We start from the raw sequence: 21,095 nt of genomic DNA, 5'->3' as shown, positions 1-21,095 counted from the left end.
GAGGTTGTCACATTCACAATATGTATTATCTCATATTTTTTTCTCTCTGAGTCTTTACTTTGGGTAAAATCTATCCTTGGAGTAAATCCTTTCTGCTTGTTTATTTGGACTATAGTTAAGGACCATACTCAGAGATTTTATGGTTTGAAGAGAGACTTTGTTGGTTGGAGAATTACAGGTTTACTGGTCCACAGCAGAACTTAAATCACAGTAGAAAAAAGGGTTACAAAACTGAGTTCTCTAAATTTAGATTTTTACATTCTGGGCAATAGTTTTTGCCATCAGAATCTTCAGCCTTTTGGCTATGTGTTCCAAACTCCAATGTATTTGGTGTTTAGAACATAGAGAAAATATCAGAATTTAAAGAGAAAGGGAAAAACAGATAACTAGTTAAAAATACAGTCAGTGAAGTGCTCTCCTCTTATTCTGAGCAAAGTTCGTATTTGGCTTTTAATTCTGATCAAGGTTATTCTACACATAGAAAAAGAGAAACTGATATATATTATTTGTTTGTACCAGCTCTGATTCAGGGGTAGTGCCATACCACATGAGGATTGTTCCACTAAGTATGAACATCATTCCAATAACATAGGGTTTTTGCCATCTTTTTAAAGATCAATGTGTTCTTTTTAAAGAACTAGGCCCTTGGCTAAATATATGACATAATTTGTATTCAACCAAGGTTTCTTTTTCTGTCTTTTAGTTTGTGGACAACATTTCATCTCGAGAAGAGATAGACCATGCAGAGTATTACCTTTACAAGTAAGTTTTCCATTTGATTTGGCTATGTACTCTGTAATTGTACATCCTATTAAACACAAAATATGGTGCATAGTATTATATGTAATGTTTGACAGCTTGCTAAGTTTGTATTTTGGAGATCTTTCCATAAGTATATAGAGAGCTTCCTCATTTTTTTTTTTTTTTTGAGTCGGAGTCTCACTCTGTCGCCCAGACTGGAGTGCAGCGGCCGCTCCCGACCACCACAGCCTCGCCCGCTGGGCTCCGGCGATCCTTCCGCCTCAGGCTTCCGAGTAGCCGGAATTACAGGCGCGCGCTACCACGACCGGCTGGTTTTTTGATTAAATGACTGCATCTCATTGCATCCTATGAATATATTATTTATACCAGTTCCCTGCTGATGAACCTTCAGGCTGTTCTCTTATTTTAGATCATATGCAATACTATAATCGATAACCTTGTGCATATGGCGTTTGCACATAATTCTCATGAGTAATAGCTATTGACAAATTACTTTTGAGGTTTTTGCCCGTTTATATTTTTACTAGCAGTGTATGAGAGGGACCTGTTTTTACAGCTTAGCCAACAGTTGAGTACTTTCTTTTCTTTTCTTTTTCTGGGGCGGGGGGGTGGTTAATCTGATCAGTGAAAATTTATGCACACACATGTAAACAGGTTGAGTATCCCTTATCCAAAATGCTTGGGACCAGAATGTTTCAGACTTTTGAATATTTGTATTATCCTTACCACTTGATCATTTCTAGTCCAGAAATCCATAATGCTCCAATGAGCATTTCCTTTGAGCCTCATGTCGGTGCTCAAAGTTTTAGATTTTGTAGTTTTTTCAGATTCGAGATACTTAACCTGTATATGTATCTCTTTGCTCCATTTTTTATACAATGGAAATAAGCTCTACCATAAACTATTAGGCAGCTATTTTTAATTAACACTGTTTTAAAACATTTTCTACATTACCACATTTACTTTATTTTTTCCCATAGCTGCAAACAATTTTGTTGTGAATTACTCACAAAACTCACCCATCTGTACAAAGAAGTGTGATTAATTTAGCATTATCTATAGTAGCAAAAGACTGAAATACCCTAATGCACATCAAATGAACTGGCCAAATAAATTATGGTTCATCCTGTTAGTTGATTTCTTACCTATGAAATATCTGTCAGAATGGTACCTTACAGCTAAATTTTTATTGTGATTCCTATTTTAAAAATCTGATTTAGGGTCTGTAGACTCAGATTGAGATTTAGAGTGTTTCCAGTAAGCATTGCATTAGTTTCCCGTTTGTTCTTGCTTTGTTTTGATCAAGAGGTCAAAGAGATAATTCTTTTTACTAGACTTTTGCTCTTTTTTTTCTATTTTAGTGAACATTTATTCAATTTTCTTTTCTTTGGTTTTGCTAAGTAGTAATCGGTCTTTGTTTTTATTTCTGCATTGGGTAGATGTTGCCACCTTTTTGGTATTTTCTATTTAAATACAAACCGCAAATAGGCTAGATTCCACACCTTAAAAAAACATTTATTTTAAATCTAAGACTGCCTTTAACAGTGTCCTAAGTTTAAATTCCAGATCCTGTGATCACAATTGTAAATGACCTTTAAACTTCATTAAGCTAAACAGAAATGGATCCTTTGATGAGAGCTAGCTCTGCCTTCCTTTAGTGGCTCTTTGGGACTGTAGGGTGTTTTTGTAGTTATTTTTTGTCCATGGTAAAGGGTGTATTTAGGCTGGCATCTAGCCAGTTTTACTTTGTTTATAGCAAAATGCAGAAAATAGTTCCAATTTCTCAGTAGAAACTATTTCTTAAAATTTCGCAGTGCTATAGTCTTGGAAGAAATATATTTCAAGTTTACAAGTACTTTTGTAACATAACTGACTGCAGTGATTTGGCATTCAACATGTGTTTACTCAGCACCTCTTAATGCCCAGCCCTGTCCAAGGTTCTGGGCTTATAGTGATGAAGAAGTTGGACATTCTCCCTATCTTCATGCATTAAAGTATAACTGAGAAATTGAAGTCCTACCTTCAAGGCCTTCCATGATTAATTCTTCTTGTGATGGTTGGTTTTGTGTGGACTGGAGTGTAACAAAAATTTGATAAAATCACTATGTCCTGTTTCCATATAGAGAGGACTCCTATCCCTCATAAATCTGAACCACTGTTTGACATCTCATTCTTTCACCCACACTGTATGGAGTCAAGACTAGTGTTCCAGCTGCGATTTATCACTTTTTTGGTTCTATTCTTTCTCCTCCTTTTCATTAGCTTTCTTTTTATTAGTTTTTTTTTAAAGAGAGAAATGTTTTTAGGACTTCATGAGATTGTTATGTATGTGTGAAACTAGGTAGACCTCTAGAAAGCTGCATCTAAAAATGGAGGTTGACTAGGTTCACTCACTAGCTAAGTGTCTCACTCCTGCTTTCGTTTGTTTGTTTGTGCTTTTTTTGAGTTGGAGTCTCACTCTGTCGCCCAGACTGGAGTGCAGTGGCCGCTCCCAGCCACCACAGCCTCGACCCGCTGGGCTCCAACGATCCTTCTGCTTCAGCCTTCCGAGTAGCCGGAATTATAGGCGCGCGCTACCATGCCCGGCTGATTTTTTGATTTACTGTAGAGATGAGGTCTCGCTGCCCAGGCGGGTCTTGAACCCGCGGGCTCATGTAATCCCCTCACCTCGGCCTCCCAAAGGCGCGGGATTACAGACTGAGCCACCGAGCCCGGCCTCACTCCTGCTTTCTAGTCTCAGAGAGTACGAAAAGTGCTTAAGCCTCAGCAACATTAAAAGTTACAAGTTATGACTCTTGGGGCTTCTCTAAAGTAGTTGAAATCAGGGATGTTGTTCCTCAAGATGTCAGGGACTTCCTACTCTGTGGTCTTTCTGCCAGTTAGGTTTTCAGTGGTTGTAATGCCTAACATTCTCGCACGGGATGACGTGAGACATCTCAGAGTCAATTTCAGCCACATGTCTGGGCTGAGGAAACGAAGAAGCAACTTCTTGGTCCTAGACCACTGACAGCCTCTTTGAGGCCTGGTGTTAGGGTTCGTCCTTCTCTGGCAGGCCCGTCTTTAAGAGTGAAGCCCACAGTAGCCCTATTGCCCTGGGTCGGCTCTTTCCCTGCCACATCCTGAAGACCCCAGCCTCTCCCAGCAAGAGCATAGCTGCCGCATCGTCTCTTCCAATGATCAGATCTTCCCAACGATTATGTAGCGCCCTGGAGCCAAGGAAACCCGGACTGCTCGCTGGGGAACTCCTTGAGCTCCAGCTGTTGCATCAGGTGCACACATAAGCAGTCCCGAGACCTGCAGCTCAGGGTGTGCTGGCACCTGCCAGCTTATCGTCATCCTGTCATCCCAGGAGAAAATCTGAAGCTTTGAATCCCCTGAAGAACTTGGGTTTAAGTGGTTAGGGACTTCAACATGAAAGGGCACCAGGGATCTTGTAAGGACAGCTAAAAACTGTGCTACTCAGACAGCAAGAGGGAGAACACATTTCCAAACGCCGTCATTTGGGCTGTGGACTGTTCTCTGGGAACCAGCAACCCTATGTTCAACTTCCGTTTTCTGTTCATAAGTCATAAATTAAAGCACCAAGAAAAGGGAACCAAAGAATTATGTGAACTAAAGATGATTCAGGCAATATCAGAAACTGTAAGTTGACCAAAAAAAATCCCCGATAATACTCTACACATCCAAAGGGAAAATAAACCAAGAGGAAAAGTGAGTAAAATAGTAAAAAAGGTTAAAACAAGGTAAAATTAGCAAAATATGAAAGCTAAGAAACAAGAAAAGAAAAATTGAGCTGTAACAAATAAAGAAAACTATAATAAAAAGGAAATACCTTGAAGGAAGGACTTGAGCCAGGGACTTCATACAGTGTGGACAGTTGAGGTAGGGAGGTTGGGAAAACAGGCCTGGGTGCGCTCTTGCTGGGATACTTCTGGCAGGTTGAAGAGTCAACTTTATGAGTGGCTTTCAAGAGGTCTTCTGATAAGCCCTGGAGCTGGTTTCTCACAGGGGCCTCTGGAGTGGGGGTTGGGAGCAGAATAGGTCAGGAGGGAGCGAGGCCAGGCAGTGCTGCCCCAGGCCGTTTGCTTCTGCTGCTTCCAGAGAAGCTGGACCTCAGCCGCTTTGTCGGGGTCTGCAGAGAAAAATTGAGAGAGGTCTGCAAACTATAATAAGAATAAATTTATATTTTTATTTCCACTAACCTCAATAATCTTTAACATTTTCTTCAATTATGAATGTAAGCAACAGATGACTGTAATATTAATAGCATCTGTGTCTTTCTCACTGATAGAAATCATGTGATTTTTCTTAACACGTTACATTTGTTATAGATATCATTACTGCTTAGAAATTACATTGGTAATTAAACCTGCTGCTGGCCACTGTTATTTCATGCATTAATACAGCAGCACGTATGTCACCGTAGCTCAGGGATTTCTTAATATTTTGATCATTGTATTTCAGTATAATTGGTCCTGTTGTGAGGAAGCCTTCATCAGACTGCCAGAGGGTTCAAGGCATAAAAAATTGTTAACCCTGCTGTGAGATCTTGTTTGAAAAATAGACTCTTTTGTTGAGGCTTATTTTTATTTCTTCACCCTAGTTTTTTGCAACATTGAAAGTCTTTGTTTTCTCTTCTTACAAAGACTTTCGTTTCTTATTTTAGTTTAGACCTTATCGTGTGAGACAAGCATATGGCTGTTAAGTGTTCTGTCTTCTAAATGAAAACTTAGATACAAGCCAGTCTCCCAAGTTTTACCTCAGGAGCAATGAGAAGGTGGAGAAAATGAAAAGATTCGGACAAGCCCTGAGGTGCTGTCTTGTCTGGAGGCCCACGGTGGGCTGCAGCTGGGCAGGAGCATTTCTGCTTTATTTTGGTGTCACCGTCACCCAGTGCTTGGTGAGGTCACAAGTCATGCTATTCCCCAGCAGTAGCAGCAGAGAAGGTTCTGTGACTGTGACACAAAGAGAAAGGTGTGAGAACAGCTCAGCTAATAACACTTGGCAGGAAAGGGCTGTTCATCGCCCATCTGATTGATTGGCATAAGAAGTTGGCTGCATTTATTTTTTATATTTGTTTAAAATAGTTTCTATCTCATCTTAATTTTAAACATGGTTGAGAAAAATATTTTCTTTTTCTGGGCAGAGGATTAATTTCTACTTCCTACCCACATGCCCTCTCATTGGCATTTGAAAGAAAAAGTCTTCCTACCTTTGCTTTACTATAAATGTGTAGCAGGCCTAAGAATTAGATTTGATTTGCATCTTTATTTTACTGGCGCAGAGATGAAGACATGGAGGATGACTCTGTACTCACTGCACAGAGCCTCTGTAAGTAGAAGCCACTGCCTGTCCTGAGGGAAGGGAAACCACAGGACCGGATGTGTGTGGTAGAACAGTGCTATAAAGACAGTGCAGCGTGTTCTCAGTGCAGGATACTATCGTTGAGGATCCCAGAGGGGGCTACAGTTTCTTCATAGGAAACTAAGGCTGAAACCGTTCCAGAGAGATCAGAGTATAGCGCATGGCAGAGCAAGAGGAGGTTAGAATTACAGGATGAAAGAAAACCCCTTGTATTTCTTGTCATCTGTGGATTGTTGATGTTTTGTAAGAACCATAATCTTAGCATTTTCTCTATAAGAGAGGCCCTTGTGGGTTCTGTCTGCCTGGAGTCAATGTTTTGTGATGAGAGTATAGAATTTTATGTAGTGAAAGCTTTTTTCTGTACTGTTTTGTAGAAGGCATCTTTCCTGGGCCACCCAGGTGCAGTTCTGATGCCCTTCCGTGCAAGTCTCCCTCCCTCCGCCATGCACTGCGCAAATGCAGACAAGTGAGCCTTGAGGCAGGATATGTGTCTCTATTTTCTGGAGATAAAAATTCATGTTACTGGTAAAATTGTGCCATCAGCAAAAGCCATTATTTTCATGGCTATAACAAGCTTTAACCATTCCTGTATTAGTATCTGATTACTGCATTACCGCAATGCAAACTCAAGGCATAAAAATGTCTTCTTTCCACATGGTGTCCTCTTCTTCACTGAAGATGTTTGCAAATTGCATTTTTAAAGGCTTATTTAGGCTTTTGAATCATTTTGGAACCATGATGGTTTAGAGATGCACGAAATTAAACTTGCTCTTTTCACTACCAGAGCGTCAGTAATCAGAACTGATCATTTCATCTGCAAACGAACAGTCATTCCTGAAGGATAAGTGATAGAAATTTCCAACGTATGTAGCGTATTCTCTATACTAAGAATATAACATATTTTAAAGTGCCCTTTTGGTTTTTTAGCAAAAATGTGGGGAATGCTGCATGGTCGTACAATAAGAAAAGATGGTTGCAGGGCTCTGTGCAAGGTCTGTTTTTCCCCAGAGCTCAGCTCTCTCTGTTGTCATGGAGAGCGGCGTGCCACCTAGTAAGAGGATGTTCAGGTTGCATGGCGGACTGCGTGCTGCCAGCACATTCGTCCGTGCGGTACCTGGGCTTCAGGCGTCTTTCGTCGGTTGCTCAGCTAACCTGGCAGATACCAGCAGCCCTGGCTGGAAATGGATGGCAGGTCAGGGACAGCTGGGGCGAGGCAGATGGCAGCCGGCGTGCCTCCGGGTCCCAGGTTGGCAGCCAGCCTGAAGAGGAAGGACCAGAATGGCTTCATTTTTCATGAAGCAAAAAGACCCTGATGGGTCCTTGGAAGGCTCGAGCACCACCCCAGGCCTATGTTGTGAGAATCCATTTCTGACTGGAGGGAGAGGGGAAGGTAGGAATTTATCCAGAGGGAACAGCATGCATGAGTTTACGCAGCAGTAGTTTTCCTTTGATGGTATGGAGACTTTTTGTTTCACAGTAATAAAAGGAAACCTTAAATTTTTCTGTTAGCATCTTGCCAGGGCTCAATATGCTTGAACATTATAAGAAAAGAGTAAGACCCCAAGGAGAGATAAATGAGTCTTAGAGCATTTTTTTAGTAACGCTTCCGTATTTTAATATTACCAAGTGCTTTATTTGGGTCTGATTAGCTGATCCTTACCACAGACTTGGGAGAATGTTTATTATTGTTAGTAGCTCTGTATTGAAGAATAGCACATTGCCAGGCATAGTTCATACCTTGCCAAGGATCCATGGAAGTTTCTGGTATTAGAACTCTTGACCTCCACTGGTCAAACTCTGGACTTCTCTTTCCACTGGTCTTGTGGTTGCTCTCTGGAGCCTGGTCATAGGAGAGATGTAGGGGTGAACCTTCAAGGTATTTTCTTGACCTGGTTTAAACATGCCACCTAACTGTAGCAGAGTGAGCTCATACCTTAGATTGTTACTCTTTTTTACTCGTCCGGTGTGTTGAATAGGTGCCCCTGAAGGCTCTTGTCTCAAGAGTCCGCAGCAGACCATGCTCCTCGGACAGCCATGTGCAAGTCGTTGCATAGATGTGTGCTTCGTTTCTGTGAGGATAAATATCTGGGAGTCAGATGACTGGATTATATGGTAGATATATGTTTAACTTTTTAGGAAACTAACAAGTTACTTTCCAAAGTGGTTATACCAATTTACAGTCCCAGCAGCATTTCCAGTTCTTCAACATTTTTGCCAACATATGTAATCATACCAAACTGTATTTAGTAGTATCTCATTGTAGTTTTAATTTGTTTTTTCTAATGACTCATGAATTTTCCTTTGGTAAAGTGCTCAAATCTTTTGTCCATATTAAAAATTGAGTTGTTTGTGTTATTGGATTTTTGAGAATTCTTTTTCAAAGGGCAGTCTTTATTTTTTATGGACTCCTAATCTATCAGCCTTTTCTTTTATGGATTGTGCTTTTGGTGTTACCTAAGAAATCTTTGCCTCGCCTAACACCACAAAGACTTTTCTCCTATATTTTGTTTGCAGTTTTAGGTTCTATAATTTGGTCTATGATCCATTTTGATTTTTTTATGGGTTGAGGTAAGGATCAAAGTTAATTTTTTGGTATAAGAATACCTAATTGTACCAGCACCATTTATTGAAAAGACTTTTTAAATTGTCTTCACACTTTTGTTGATAATCAGTTGTTCATATCTGGGTAAACCTTATATCTAGACTGCTTTGTTCCATTGGTGTCTGTTGCCTATCTTGATGCCCATACTACTCTGTCTTGATGACTGCAGTTTTTAAATAAGTGTTAAAATTAGGTAGTATAAGTCTCTAACTTGTACATGTTCTTTTTCAAAGTTGTTTTGGCTAATTTAGTTTCTTTCCATTCCATGTCAATTTTAGCATCACTTCCATATATGTGCATGTGTGTGTACACACATACATTTGTAGATATAAACACTCGCATGCATTCCTAATGTAGAGAAATTAAGAACAATATCAATTCAGTAAATATGTATTGAATGTCTAGTGTATATAGAAACTAGAAGAGAAAGGGGAAGATGAGGAATAGGAAGGGAGAGATTGATTTTTGTAAAAATCAGTTGTCATTCTTTTTCCAATAGAGGCAAATTTAAACTGTTTTGACAGAATTTGGGATGAAAATACATGAGGACAAAGTTCACGTCTGTTATGTAAGTTATTCTCAACCCAGTTTCTAGGAGGAATTCTAAAGTCAGTAGAAGCCTTAAGAGGTTTTTTGTTGTTGTTGTTGTTGTTTGTTTTGTTTTGGTTTTCTTGAGTTGCAGTGTCACTCTGTCGCCCAGGCTGGAGTGCAGTAGCACACTCACGGCCACCCCATTGTCGACCTATTGGGCTCCGGCGATCCTTCCGCCTCAGCCTTCCAAGTAGCTGGAACTACAGGCACGTGCCACCGCGCCCAGCTAATTTTTAATTTATCGTAGAGATGAGGTCTCACCAAGTTGCTCTGGCTGGTCTCGAACCCGTAGGCTCAGGCAAGCCACTCGCTTCAGCCTCCCAAAGTGCTGGGATTATAGGCTGAGCCACCTAGCCCAGCCAGAGTATTTTTTAAGTTCACTAACACTGTGATGTATTGGAAGGAAGTACATGATATAATTCTTACAATCAAAAAGATGATAGCCAGGCACGGTGGCTCACACCTGTAATCCCAGCACCTTGGAAGACCAAGGCAGAGGGATCACGAGAAGCCGGGAGTCTGAGACACCAGCCTGGGTAGTGCAGCGAGACACTCTCTCTCTATTAAAAAAAAAATTAGGCTTGGTGGTACACTCCTACAGTCCCAGCTACTTAGGATGCTGAGGCAGTAGGATCGTTTGAGCCCAGGAGTTTGAGGCTGCAGCATGCTGTGATTGCACCATTGCACTCCAGCCCAGGCAGCAGCATGAGACCCTCTCTCTAAAAAAGGAAAGGAAGGGAAAGGGAGAAAGAAAAGGAAAGCAAGAAAAAGATCATAAAGCGGTTGGGGATAATGAGATATATGGAACAATTCAAAATCAATAGAGGGACTAGAACACTGGCAGGAGAGACGGGAGTTTAAAATCTGTCTTCATCAGATGCTGGTAGATATAGAAATCAAAATTGCAAGTGCACCTTCCTTCGGACCCAATACTTCCTCCTTTGGGAATTTAACCTCCTAATATGCTCACATGCATGCAAAAAACATCCATCGCAAAAAGTAAAAGATTTTGTCTGTCAGTAGAGGTCTGGTGAAAGGGATTGTTCTGTAGCCATACTGTGGGGTGCAGTGCAGCAATTGAAAAGACTAGGCAGCTTTAAAAAAGTTTCTCAATTAAAAAGAAGAATGAGGCAGCTTTACTTATATTTCATGTGGGTTAGGTTATAAGCGGAGTAAGTGGAAAAAAAGATTTAGAACTTTGCAAGTTACGGAACTCGTGTGGTGTGTGTGTGTGTGTGTGTGTGTGTGTGTGTGTAACGTGTGTGTAACGTGTGTGTATATATGTATGGGTGTGCATAGCATGTCTCTGGAATGACACACACCAAAACTGGTAACATTGGGTTTCTTGGAGAAGAAAGCTTATTGACTTTTCACTGAGTTCTCTGTGGTTCCTTTTGAATTTTATATCATGGGTGTGTGCTATCTATTCAAAAAATACCTTTTAAAGCTCCTCAAGACAGTCATCAGTCGATTCTTAAGAAGTGTATATCGTAATAAAAGTATCTTAGGAAGATTAATAACAAGGTACATTTTTTATTAAAAGAAGTAAATATTGGAAGGAAATTGTCTGTGCTTACCGTGATGAAAGGCCTGTCCTGTGGTAGTTGGCAGTGGAAGTGAAGGGAGAAATGTACGTGGAAGAGATAAAGATCCATCAACAGGATCAATGACAGGTTGAACGTAAAGATAAAAAACAAGGAGGCTCAAAACTGAACTGAAAGTTGAACCTCAGTTAGTGGGAAAATGACTGATACATTGGTACAAGCATTGAATTGGAAGCAGATTTAGAAGGCAGCAGATTGATGAGTTTTTCTTTTTTTTACTTTGAGTCAGAGTCTCACTCTGTTGCCCAGGCTCATGGCCACCACGGCCTCAGCCTGCTGGGCTCGCCATGAGCATGCTCATGGCCACCACACCCTCAGCCTGCTGGGCTTAGGCCATCCTTCTACCTCAGCCTTCCAAGTAGCTGGAACTACAGGCATGCGCCACCACACCGGCTAGTTTTATGATTTATTGTAGAAACAAGATCTCTCTATGTTGCTCAGGCTGGTCTCAAACCCAGAACTCAGGCAATCCGCTCGTCTCCGCCTCCCAAAGTGCTGGGATTACAGGCATGAGCCACTGTGCCCAGCAAAGGTGAGTTTTTCTTTTGCCTTTTCATTGTACACATACATGCTTCTAAGTTTGCTGCACCATACTTGGACTGTTTGAGAGGACCTGGCCACAGACCTTTGGAGAAAGAACAACGGTCAAAACATACCCATTAGGTCTTCCTGGTGTCCCGGCACCAGCTGGGAAATTTGGGACTAGGTAACTTCTGAAGTCCTGCCAACCTTCAGAATCTGTGAAATTGAGGTCTGGATAGGCGAAGCAATTTCTTTAGAGTTATGTGACAAGTCCAGGCTCCGGCTGTGGATGAACCTCTACCTTCAGGTTCAAAGGCTCATTGGCTAGAGCAGTGTCTCTCTTTGTGCCAGTTCTTTTTCCTCAGGCAGTCTTGGTAGAAAGCTAAAAGTATAGACTCAATGACTATTTAAATTCCTCATATCAAAATGATACAGAATTAATGAAACCCAGAGAAAACTTAACATATAAAGAGATTCAGTGATAAAAATGCATTATCTTAGCAGGGGAAAGTGCAGAAAAAGGAGTCAGAATGGAAGGGAGGGAGGTGACCTAGACCTCAGGACCAGTTCAGTTGCCACTTTGTTCTGTAACTTCAAATCTGTTGGTGAACTCTTTGGACGCCAGCTTCCTAGATGAGTAAATTATCTTGGATGCCTCTCAAGTTACTTTCCGTATCTAAAATTATTTCTTGGTCTCACTAATATAGAAGTTAGATTTTATCACCAGAAGCCTTACACCTTGGAAGCATACGTTTCTGGGTTTTGTTTAGTTTCTTACTCAGAACTTGATTCACTTAAACAGTGAAATCGAAGTTTTAGGTACTTTAAGTGTAACTATCAAAAGAAAAACTAGTAGATGTAAAATTAAACATAGCATAGAAAGGGTAGGGGATCTCTTAATCATCTGGATTTGGGTGGCAGACTTCATTTGCTATCTTATTTATTATTTTTCAGGAAATTAATTTTTGTGCCGTATGTATTTGACATTTTCCTGAAAGGCCTGCAAAGCACATGTTTTTGCTGCCTTGCATATACATGGAATCTAGAAGAAGAGGTCTAAAGTAAAACTGTTCTAATAGCTGCAGAACCATTTATGCATTAAGCCTAAAAACTCCTAGAATTTCATATAAAAATATTTATCCCAAGTTCTCTGTTCCATAATATAAAGTCCTTTGAATGAAAAATCTTTCCATTGGATTTTTTTATAATTATGAAGTCATAATCAGGGAATTAGGAACTATACCTATAGGGCAGATAAAAAGGCATAGCTAAAATATAGTCTTGTATTATATAAACCATGCTTCAGTAGCGTTTTGCATGCAAGGCAGTTTGATTTGAAGATAATTAAGAGATCTTTTTGGGAGCTGGTACAATATGTAAGAGAAAACTGAGTGGATAAACAGAAGCTTCCAGGAGAGATTTATGGGAGCAGAAGTTTCAGTTGATTGCACCATGATTTCTGAGGCCAAAGGCAAATAAATTCTTGAGTGTTTCCAGATGCTGTGTGTCTAGGCAAGAAGACATCTGAGGAGCTAGAAGTATTAGATGTGAATTCTCTTTAATGTCTTTGCTGCTTTTATTTTTGTGATGGAGTTTCAATTATGTTTGTTTTGACTGGGCAGATTTTATATGAGGTCTATTTCTATTCTGTTCTTGTTAATAGCAATGCTGATTTTAAGACAAATGGTATCACCATTTCATAGCTATTTAATAGTAATAGGCAGGGCTGAGACTTCAAACCAGGTCCTCCAACCCCAGACTGTTACAGCACTTGAACATTGTATTTATTATTCACTGGCTGTTACACAGTCCAGTGATGGATGCCACCAAGAGGTGAGACTCAAATCGGTCATTAGTGTTCATTGGTAAAAGTCTTGGAAGAGTTTTGGTGGGAGGAACACTGAAATTATTTGTTAAAATGAGAACTTTGTACATCTCATACATATAGGTGATTATAATTCTCCATTTGCTGAGTTAATAGCAGGTAATAACAGTTTACATGTATGGTACACTTACACGGTGCACTTAGACTTCAACCAGATGGGCCACTGCTCTCTGAATGTGCTTTTTATGTCTCTTTCTAGCAGAATACAAACTGTGTTTTAAAGCCTGTCCTAAAGTCTGCGACATTTGTAAACCTAGCTTAATTTTCACCATCCGAATGTGATCTCTTCGACTCACTTATAAAATTTCATTTTAACTATTCAGTGGTGCTTACTTAGCTTGTTTTGTCTTTTGACTAATCAAAAATATGTGTTTCTTACTTTTTCTTACTTGAGAAGTGGTACAGTACAGTAGGTAAGAGCATGGACTCCAGAGCCAAAGTGCCTGGATTTGAATCTCAGATGTGCAGTCTATTAGCTGAATGACTTAGTTACTTACAGTCTCTCTCCCTGTTTCCTCACTCATAACATGAGCTTATATAATAGTGCCCATGCTGTAGGGTAGTTAGGAGATTTCAAAAAATGAATACATTTTAATACCCTTAGAACAGTCTTGGGACAAAGCAGGTCAGTGCTCAATACATGTTAGTTTTAATGTAGACTGTGCTAGATTGTCATATCTTGAAGAGCAATATTTCCCATACTTTGTTCTTTAGGGAAAACACATTTTGAATTCCAGTTTAGGTTTCTAAGACATTATTCCTCAGCCATCTCTACCCACCCCAGCCCCATCCCAAGGACATCTAGGTGCAAAGATCACCAGGGTTCAGGAATAGAGAGGAATAGGTCCTTTCGAACATCACACTTTGGGGTAAGTAAGCTTCCTGACCCTAAAAGACTCAAAGGATCAAAGCTCTCAGGCATGCATCCTCGTTGTTAAGCTTACAGCGGCCACAAACCAGGAGGGGGCAGCAGAGAGTCATCTGCTTACTAGCTGGAGAAGGCGAAGTCTCAAGAAAGCGATTCCCAGTTAGGAAAAGCCTGCACCAAAACTGATCTCTGATAAGATCTTATTGAATCCATAACCAAAATGCAGATTAGACACAAAAAGAGACGTCTGTTCTGAGGGTTGGAAGCACATAAACAGTTGAAATAGAAATTGAGAGACTGCTTCCAGTGATTTTAGCTCTGATATCTGGAGTGCGCGAGAGCAGCTCAGAGTGGCTTAAGTTGTTTAATGTTATCAGCATGCCCATTATTTATTTTATTTTACTGGTTTTGCTCCAACTGTAGAAACTGAATAAGAGTTTCTATTTGTGTAGCTGGTTGTTATATCGGGAAAGTGGGCTGCTGTGGCCTGACAGGTTAGAATCAAACTTACAAATTTTTTCATATTTCAAAAATCATTTCTTGCTTATGAAAAAAGTAATTATGTACCTGTTCTTTTTTTAAAAGAAATACTTATAAAGAAAAAATAACCTGTTTTTGCTTTCCTTCTAGGTTTTTTTTTTTACTATATCTTTCCATTTTATTTGTTTTAAACTAATTGACAATAACTTTCAAATTTCACCTATAAATTCAGTGTAATTCCAACCATAATCTTAGCAGAATTTTTGTGGAACCTGAGAAGATGACCCTAAAATTCAAGTGGAAGAGTAAAGGGCCAAGAATAACTAAGGCAGTTTTAAGGAAACCAAGATAAATTGGTCCACCAGATAGATGACAAAACTTATTAGAAAGCTACAGTAAATAAAACTGAGATGTTAACCTAGACGTAGACAAATAGACCAGCGGAACAGAGTAGAGAGAGGCCAGAAATGGATCTATACTTATCTGGAAACTTGATATTTTATGTGTCAGGAGGGCCAAGGATGGATTAGCTAATAAATTCTTCTCCTGCAATTGATTATATTAGAATCATACGGAGCCGGGCTCAGTGGCTCAGCCTGTCATCCCGCGCCTTTGGGAGGCTGAGATGAGTGGATTGCCTGAGCCCGCGGGTTCGAGACCCGCCTGGGCGGCGAGACCTCATCTCTACAATAAGTCAGAAATTAGCCGGGCGTGGTAGCGCTCGCCTGTAGTTCCGGCTACTGGGAAGGCAGAGGCGGAAGGATCGCCGGAGCCCGGCGGGTCGAGGCTGCGGTGGCCGGGAGCGGCCACTGCCCTCCAGTCTGGGCGACAGAGTGAGACTCCAACTCAAAAAAAAAAGAAAGAAGCAAAAGCATCTCATATGGAGGAAGTGAGCTCCTCCGGGACGTAGTTGCTCCTGACCCTTGCATCTGTCTGTTAGGGTCAAGGCTTGGGCCTTGCCTGCGCACCCTTGGGACAACTCGACCCCAGCACAGATAAGAGCTTGGAGCAAGTGCCCTAATAAGGAGAAGCGGAACCTGTCCAGAAGTACTACCTGGGTGGGTTTGCTTTTCTGCCTTTCCTCTGGTGGGTCAACCTCTTCTGGTTCTTCCAAGAACCCATCCTTGTTCCGGCCTAAACAGAGCAGAGCCTAATCAAAGGCTGTGTTTGGTGCTCAGCTGTGGGCTTCCCCATCTTCTAGATCTACTAGCCCAACTGGGGTACCCTTGGGACTGTCTCTCCTTCACCGTACGCCTGCGTCCCCTCCTCCCCCGACAACTTATGCACAGGCTGGGATCCTGCTCCTTCCAGGATGGGCGTCTCTGCTCCAAGCTCACTCTCAAGCCCCTAAGGCTTGTTCCCATTTTCTATATTATCTGCTGACATCCCCCAATAAAGTATCCTAATTTTGGAGGGAAAAAAAAGAAATACAATTTAAAAGTTATATACCACATACCACAAAAGACACCATTAACAAAATTAAAAGACAAGGGGAAGATTTGCAGTGCATATAACAAAGATTAGTATCGAGTACATCTATAAATCAGTAAGATAAAAAAAAATCAAATAGAAAAATGTATGGAGGATATGAACCAACAATTCACAGTATAAAAAATCTTAATGGCAGTAAGCATGAAAAGATGCTCACTCTTGATAATTAAATAAGTTACAGACTAAAACGGTATGTGTTTTCACGCCTACCAGATGCAAAAACAAAAGCCTTTATGGTAAGAATTATGGCAGAGGAGCAACAAGGACTCTCTCTAGTGGGAGTTTAAAATCGTACAGCCACCTTGAAGACTGGTTTGGCAATATGAAGTAAAAGTGAAGATGGGCATGGTCTTCTAAGCATTCTACTCCTAGGTGTTCCTAGTTCGTAGGGGAACTCTGGCATGTCTAAAGATGAAGTTATAAAATGTTCATCTTAGCATTGTTCGTAATAGTAAAAAACTGGAAGCAACTTAAATGTTCTTCAACAGAAAAAAGAGGAAAACTGTGATAAGACTCATAAAGTGGAGTACATACAGCAGCTAGAAAGAATGAACTAAAGCCATATATTAGCTGGGTTGTCACAAAAACATAATGTGTGAAGAGAGCATGGTGAAGTGTCATACATACAATATGATACTCTTTATGCAGTTTGAAAAGCAATATTATAGGTCATATGGATACAGGTATAAAGTGAAGGATACAGAAACATGGCCAAGAATGATAAACAACAGATTCAAGGTATAATTTACTCATGAAGCAGGAGGATGGGGTAGGAGTAGGGTCAGGATATACTCATATGTACGGGGAAGGGGGACTTCACCTGTGTCTCTAATGTTTTATTTCTTTTTTAAAAACATGAAATAAATGTGACAGATTTTAGAATTTGATGAAGATAAGTTGTTGGGTACGTGGGTGTTATGTTCTGCTTACTTTCTAAAGTCTCACACCGCATAACGTTTTGGTCTACCATGGACTGCATATGCAGTGGTGGTTTCATAAGATTATAATGGAGCTGAAAAATACCTGCTGTAGCTGTCCTAACGTCATAGTGCAATGCATTTGTGGTTGTGGTGATGCTGATGTAAACAAACCTACTATACGTCTCGTCATAAAAAAATATAGCACATGTAATTATATAAAATATGTAATACTTGATAATAAACAACTATGCTATGACTTATATGTTTACTATACTATACCCTTTACTGTTATTTTAGAGTATACTTTGTCTACAAAAAAAAAAGTTAACTGTAAAACAGCTCCAAGCAGGTCCTTTAGGACATAGTCAAGAAAAAGGCATTGTTGTCATAGGTGAGGACAGCTCTATGCATGTTTTATCGCCCCCTGGGAAAAGATGTGGAGGTGGAAGACAGTGATATTGATGATCTTGACCCTGTGCAGGCCTCGCTAATGTGTATGAGTCTTAGTTTTTAAGAAAAAAGGCTTTCTTAAATTTTAAAAACAGAAGAAGTTTATTGAATAAGGATATAAACAAAATGTTTTTGTACAGTGTGTTTGTGGTTTTTTTTGTTGTTTTTTTTTTGAGTTGGAGTCTCACTGTGTCGCCCAGACTGGAGTGCAGTGGCCGCTCCCGGCCACCGCAGTCTCGGCCCGCTGGGCTCCGGCGATCCTTCCGCCTCAGCCTCCCAAGTAGCCCGAACTACAGGCACGCGCTACTACGCCCGGCTAATTTTTGATTTATTGTAGAGATGAGGTCTCGCCAAGTTGCCCAGGCGGGTCTCGAACCCGCGGGCTCAGGCAGTCCACTCACCTTAGCCTCCCAAAGGCGCGGGATGACAGGCTGAGCCACCGAGCCCAGCATGTTTGTGTTTTAAGCTAAGTGTTCCTACAGAAGAGTCAATTAGTCCAAATGAAACATGGCTTAGTTCATGTGACGTTTATAAAGTAAAAAGGTTACGGTAAACAGGTTTTTTATGAGCAGAGAACGAGAAATGTCTTTTTATAAATTTAGGGCAGCCTAAGTGCACAGTGTTTCTGAAGTCCTGCATTAGCATAGTGGCCTAGAGCTTCACACTCACTCACTGACCCACTCAGAGCAGCTTCCAGGCCTGCAAGCTTCATGCACAGTAAATGCCCTAGACAGGTGTTCCATATGCTGTCTCTTATACTGTACTTTTAATGTACATTTTCTATGTTTAGACACACAAATACTTGCCGTTGTGTTACAGTGGTATTCAGCACAGTAACATGTTGTACAGGTTGGTAGCCTAGAAGCAGTAGGCTATACCATATAGCCTAAGTGTATATAGTAGGTTGTATCATCTAGGTTGGTGTAAGTACACATGACGATGATCACACAGTGACTAAATCAGAACATCAGAACTTGCCCTGTCATTATATAACTCACGACTGAACTTCACGGTGTCTTACTATCTTACCACACAGAAAAAAATTAGTTTTTACATTTGTTTAAAAAAAATTCACTTGAACATATTTGAGGCTAATTTTTTTCTCACTTCCTCCTTGAAAAATCTTGAGGGAGGCCCAGCTTGGGTCAGAGTCTGCTTTGGCAAGAAGGATAGGGTTAGATAGTTGCTTGGGCAGGATAACTTCCCAGATTAATCCACAATGAGGTAAGGTCATGTAAGAATAGCATAGCTTCTCAGGATGGCATTTCTTGAGAGAAAAGGGGGTAAAATGCTGAATGATCTTATAAGATCTTAATTGAGGAGATGCCTTATATGTAAATAATAAATGTATTAACATCCCAAGATATGCAGCTTTAGAATGATTTTCTAATTTATAGTTATTTAAAATGTTTATTATAGACAATTTTAAACATACGCAAAATAGACAGAATAGTATATATACTCAGGTATTCATTACTCAGCCTCAACAACTACCATCGACCTCTAGCCTGCCTGCTTTGCATTTATACCAGGGATTTACAGACTTTCTGTAAAGGGCTGAATAATGGAGTCTCTGGTACCATCCCCAAGTTCTGTGGTGGACTCACAGGACTCAGCCTGTAGTTGTACTCACAGCCAAGCCATACTCGTGGCTACGCAAAAGGACACCAAGCAAAATCAGCAAAGGGAAAAGGTGCATGAGGCCGTCTGGAGGAAACCAAACAATCACTTGTTGAGAGTCCCTTCCCAGTGGGTTCACACAGGATTTGCTTAATTCCTCCAGTGTCAAATTGTAACAACACATATGAGTTGTGTCTATCAAGGAAGCTCACTGGAGACTCAGTGTCCAAGGTTTTTATTGGGATCTGGTCACATAGGCATCCTCTGCCTGGCACATACCAAAATCCCAGGCTTCCAGAAGGAAAGAAGTGTTTGCCATAAACCACATTATTTGTATAGTTTATGCACAGTGAGTAGCTTCTTGTATCAGTTTTAGGGAATGGTGGGAACCTCCCCAAAATCTAAATTTCCTGACACCAGTCAAGGGCCAGCCTTGTGACTTGGCCTTTCTTTTTTTTTGAGTTGAAATTTCACTCTGTCACCCAGACTGGAGTGCAGGTTACTTGGCCTTTCTAAGGATAACAGTCTCAGACCTGGTGTGGCTTTTTTCTATTCTTAGCTTACATGCTGTACAAAGACAGACTGCAGGCCTAATGTGCCCCACAGGTCCTAGTGTGTCAACCCTCAATCTTTACCCTCACCTACTTCCCAGTCTTTAAAATGTGGGCAGGGGAAAGGTATAGGAGCCCCAATGTATCATTTCATCCATCCTTACTCTTTTGTTTTTAGAGGGCAAAAACGTTAAAACTAAAGTTTAAGCTAACCTCTGAGCTATTTGATTTTGCACTTGGTGCCTGAGGAGGAAAAGTTAGTTGGATGACTGTTTTGTATCTCATTATGAGCCTATGTATAATTTTTATCAGCTCTGCAACAAATGCCAGGTAACAGCAGATGGCTGGCATGTGCTCTTTTACAGTTTTCAGAAGCAGAAATGACCTTGTTAACTGATTAGCATCCAACTTGCATGGGTATATTTATTAATATTGATCATATGACCTTTTATTTAGCCACTTTACTTACATAACTACTCTATAATGTTTAAAATCAACATTTAGCAGTAATATAATACGGTACTCTAATACACAGTCCATATTTAAATTTTGTTAGTTGTCTCATTAATGTTCTTTATGGATTTTTTTTTCTTGTCCAAGATCCAAACCAGGATCTCATATTATTTTTAACTGTTGTCATATCTCTGTGGTCTCCTTTAATCCAGAGCATTTAGTCTTTTTTTAGGTACTGTAGTATTTTATGTTTTTTGATGTTATAATTTTAAGTGAAGTTATTTTTTAAATTTCATTTTCCAATTGTTTGCTACTAGAAATACAGTTGATTTTTGCATTTCTTGACCCTGTCTCCTGAGAGTTTGATGAATTTAGTTATTAGTATGAATAATTGTTTTTAGATTCCTTAGTGTTCTCCGCATAAGCCAATCATGTTATTTGTGAATAGAAATACATTTACAAATATCAGGTTTCCAAATATCAGGTTCTTCAATTTGTTTTTCTTGCCTTATTGCAGTAGCTGGGACCTCTAATACAATGTTGAGTAGACATAGTGGGAGCAGACGTATCTGTGCTTTGTTCCCAATCTTTGGGAGAAAGTGTTTCAATGTTAGCTATAGGGTTTTCATAAGCACCCTTTATCAGGCTGAGGAAATTTCCTTTCATTCTTGGTTTGCTGAGAATTTTTATCATGCATGGGTGCTGATTTTGTTAAATGCTTTTGCTACAGATATAGACAACTACATGGGTTTTCTTCTTTATTCTGTTAATACAGTGTGTTACTTTATCAGTTTTCAAATGTTAACACAGCTTTTTATTCATGGAATGAACTCCCAAGAATGTGTTGTCCTGATGTTAAAGTTAATCTGTTAATATTTTTTAGAGATATTTGTGTCTATGTTGTAGGTAATACTGGTCTCTAAATTTCTTTG

The 21,095-nt window shown here is 40.1% G+C and overlaps 1 protein-coding gene across 2 annotated transcripts in view; it reads left to right on the top strand.

Moving 5' to 3' along the window:
* Positions 1-21,095, top strand: part of MRPS27 (mitochondrial ribosomal protein S27) — a 109,529-nt gene that overhangs the window by 34,100 nt on the left and 54,334 nt on the right. For both annotated transcript variants that reach the window (XM_008053966.1, XM_021710419.1), the window contains one exon: positions 704-762. In XM_008053966.1, coding sequence (XP_008052157.1) covers positions 704-762 — 59 coding nt within the window. The remainder of the gene's footprint in view (positions 1-703; positions 763-21,095) is intronic.

This window comes from Carlito syrichta, unplaced genomic scaffold (assembly GCF_000164805.1).
Source record: "Carlito syrichta isolate Samal-C Ts95f unplaced genomic scaffold, Tarsius_syrichta-2.0.1 Scaffold288910, whole genome shotgun sequence".
Taxonomy (NCBI): Eukaryota; Metazoa; Chordata; class Mammalia; order Primates; family Tarsiidae; genus Carlito; species Carlito syrichta.
Note: the sequence above shows the minus strand (reverse complement) of the source record. Positions and strands in the feature narration are given on the sequence as shown.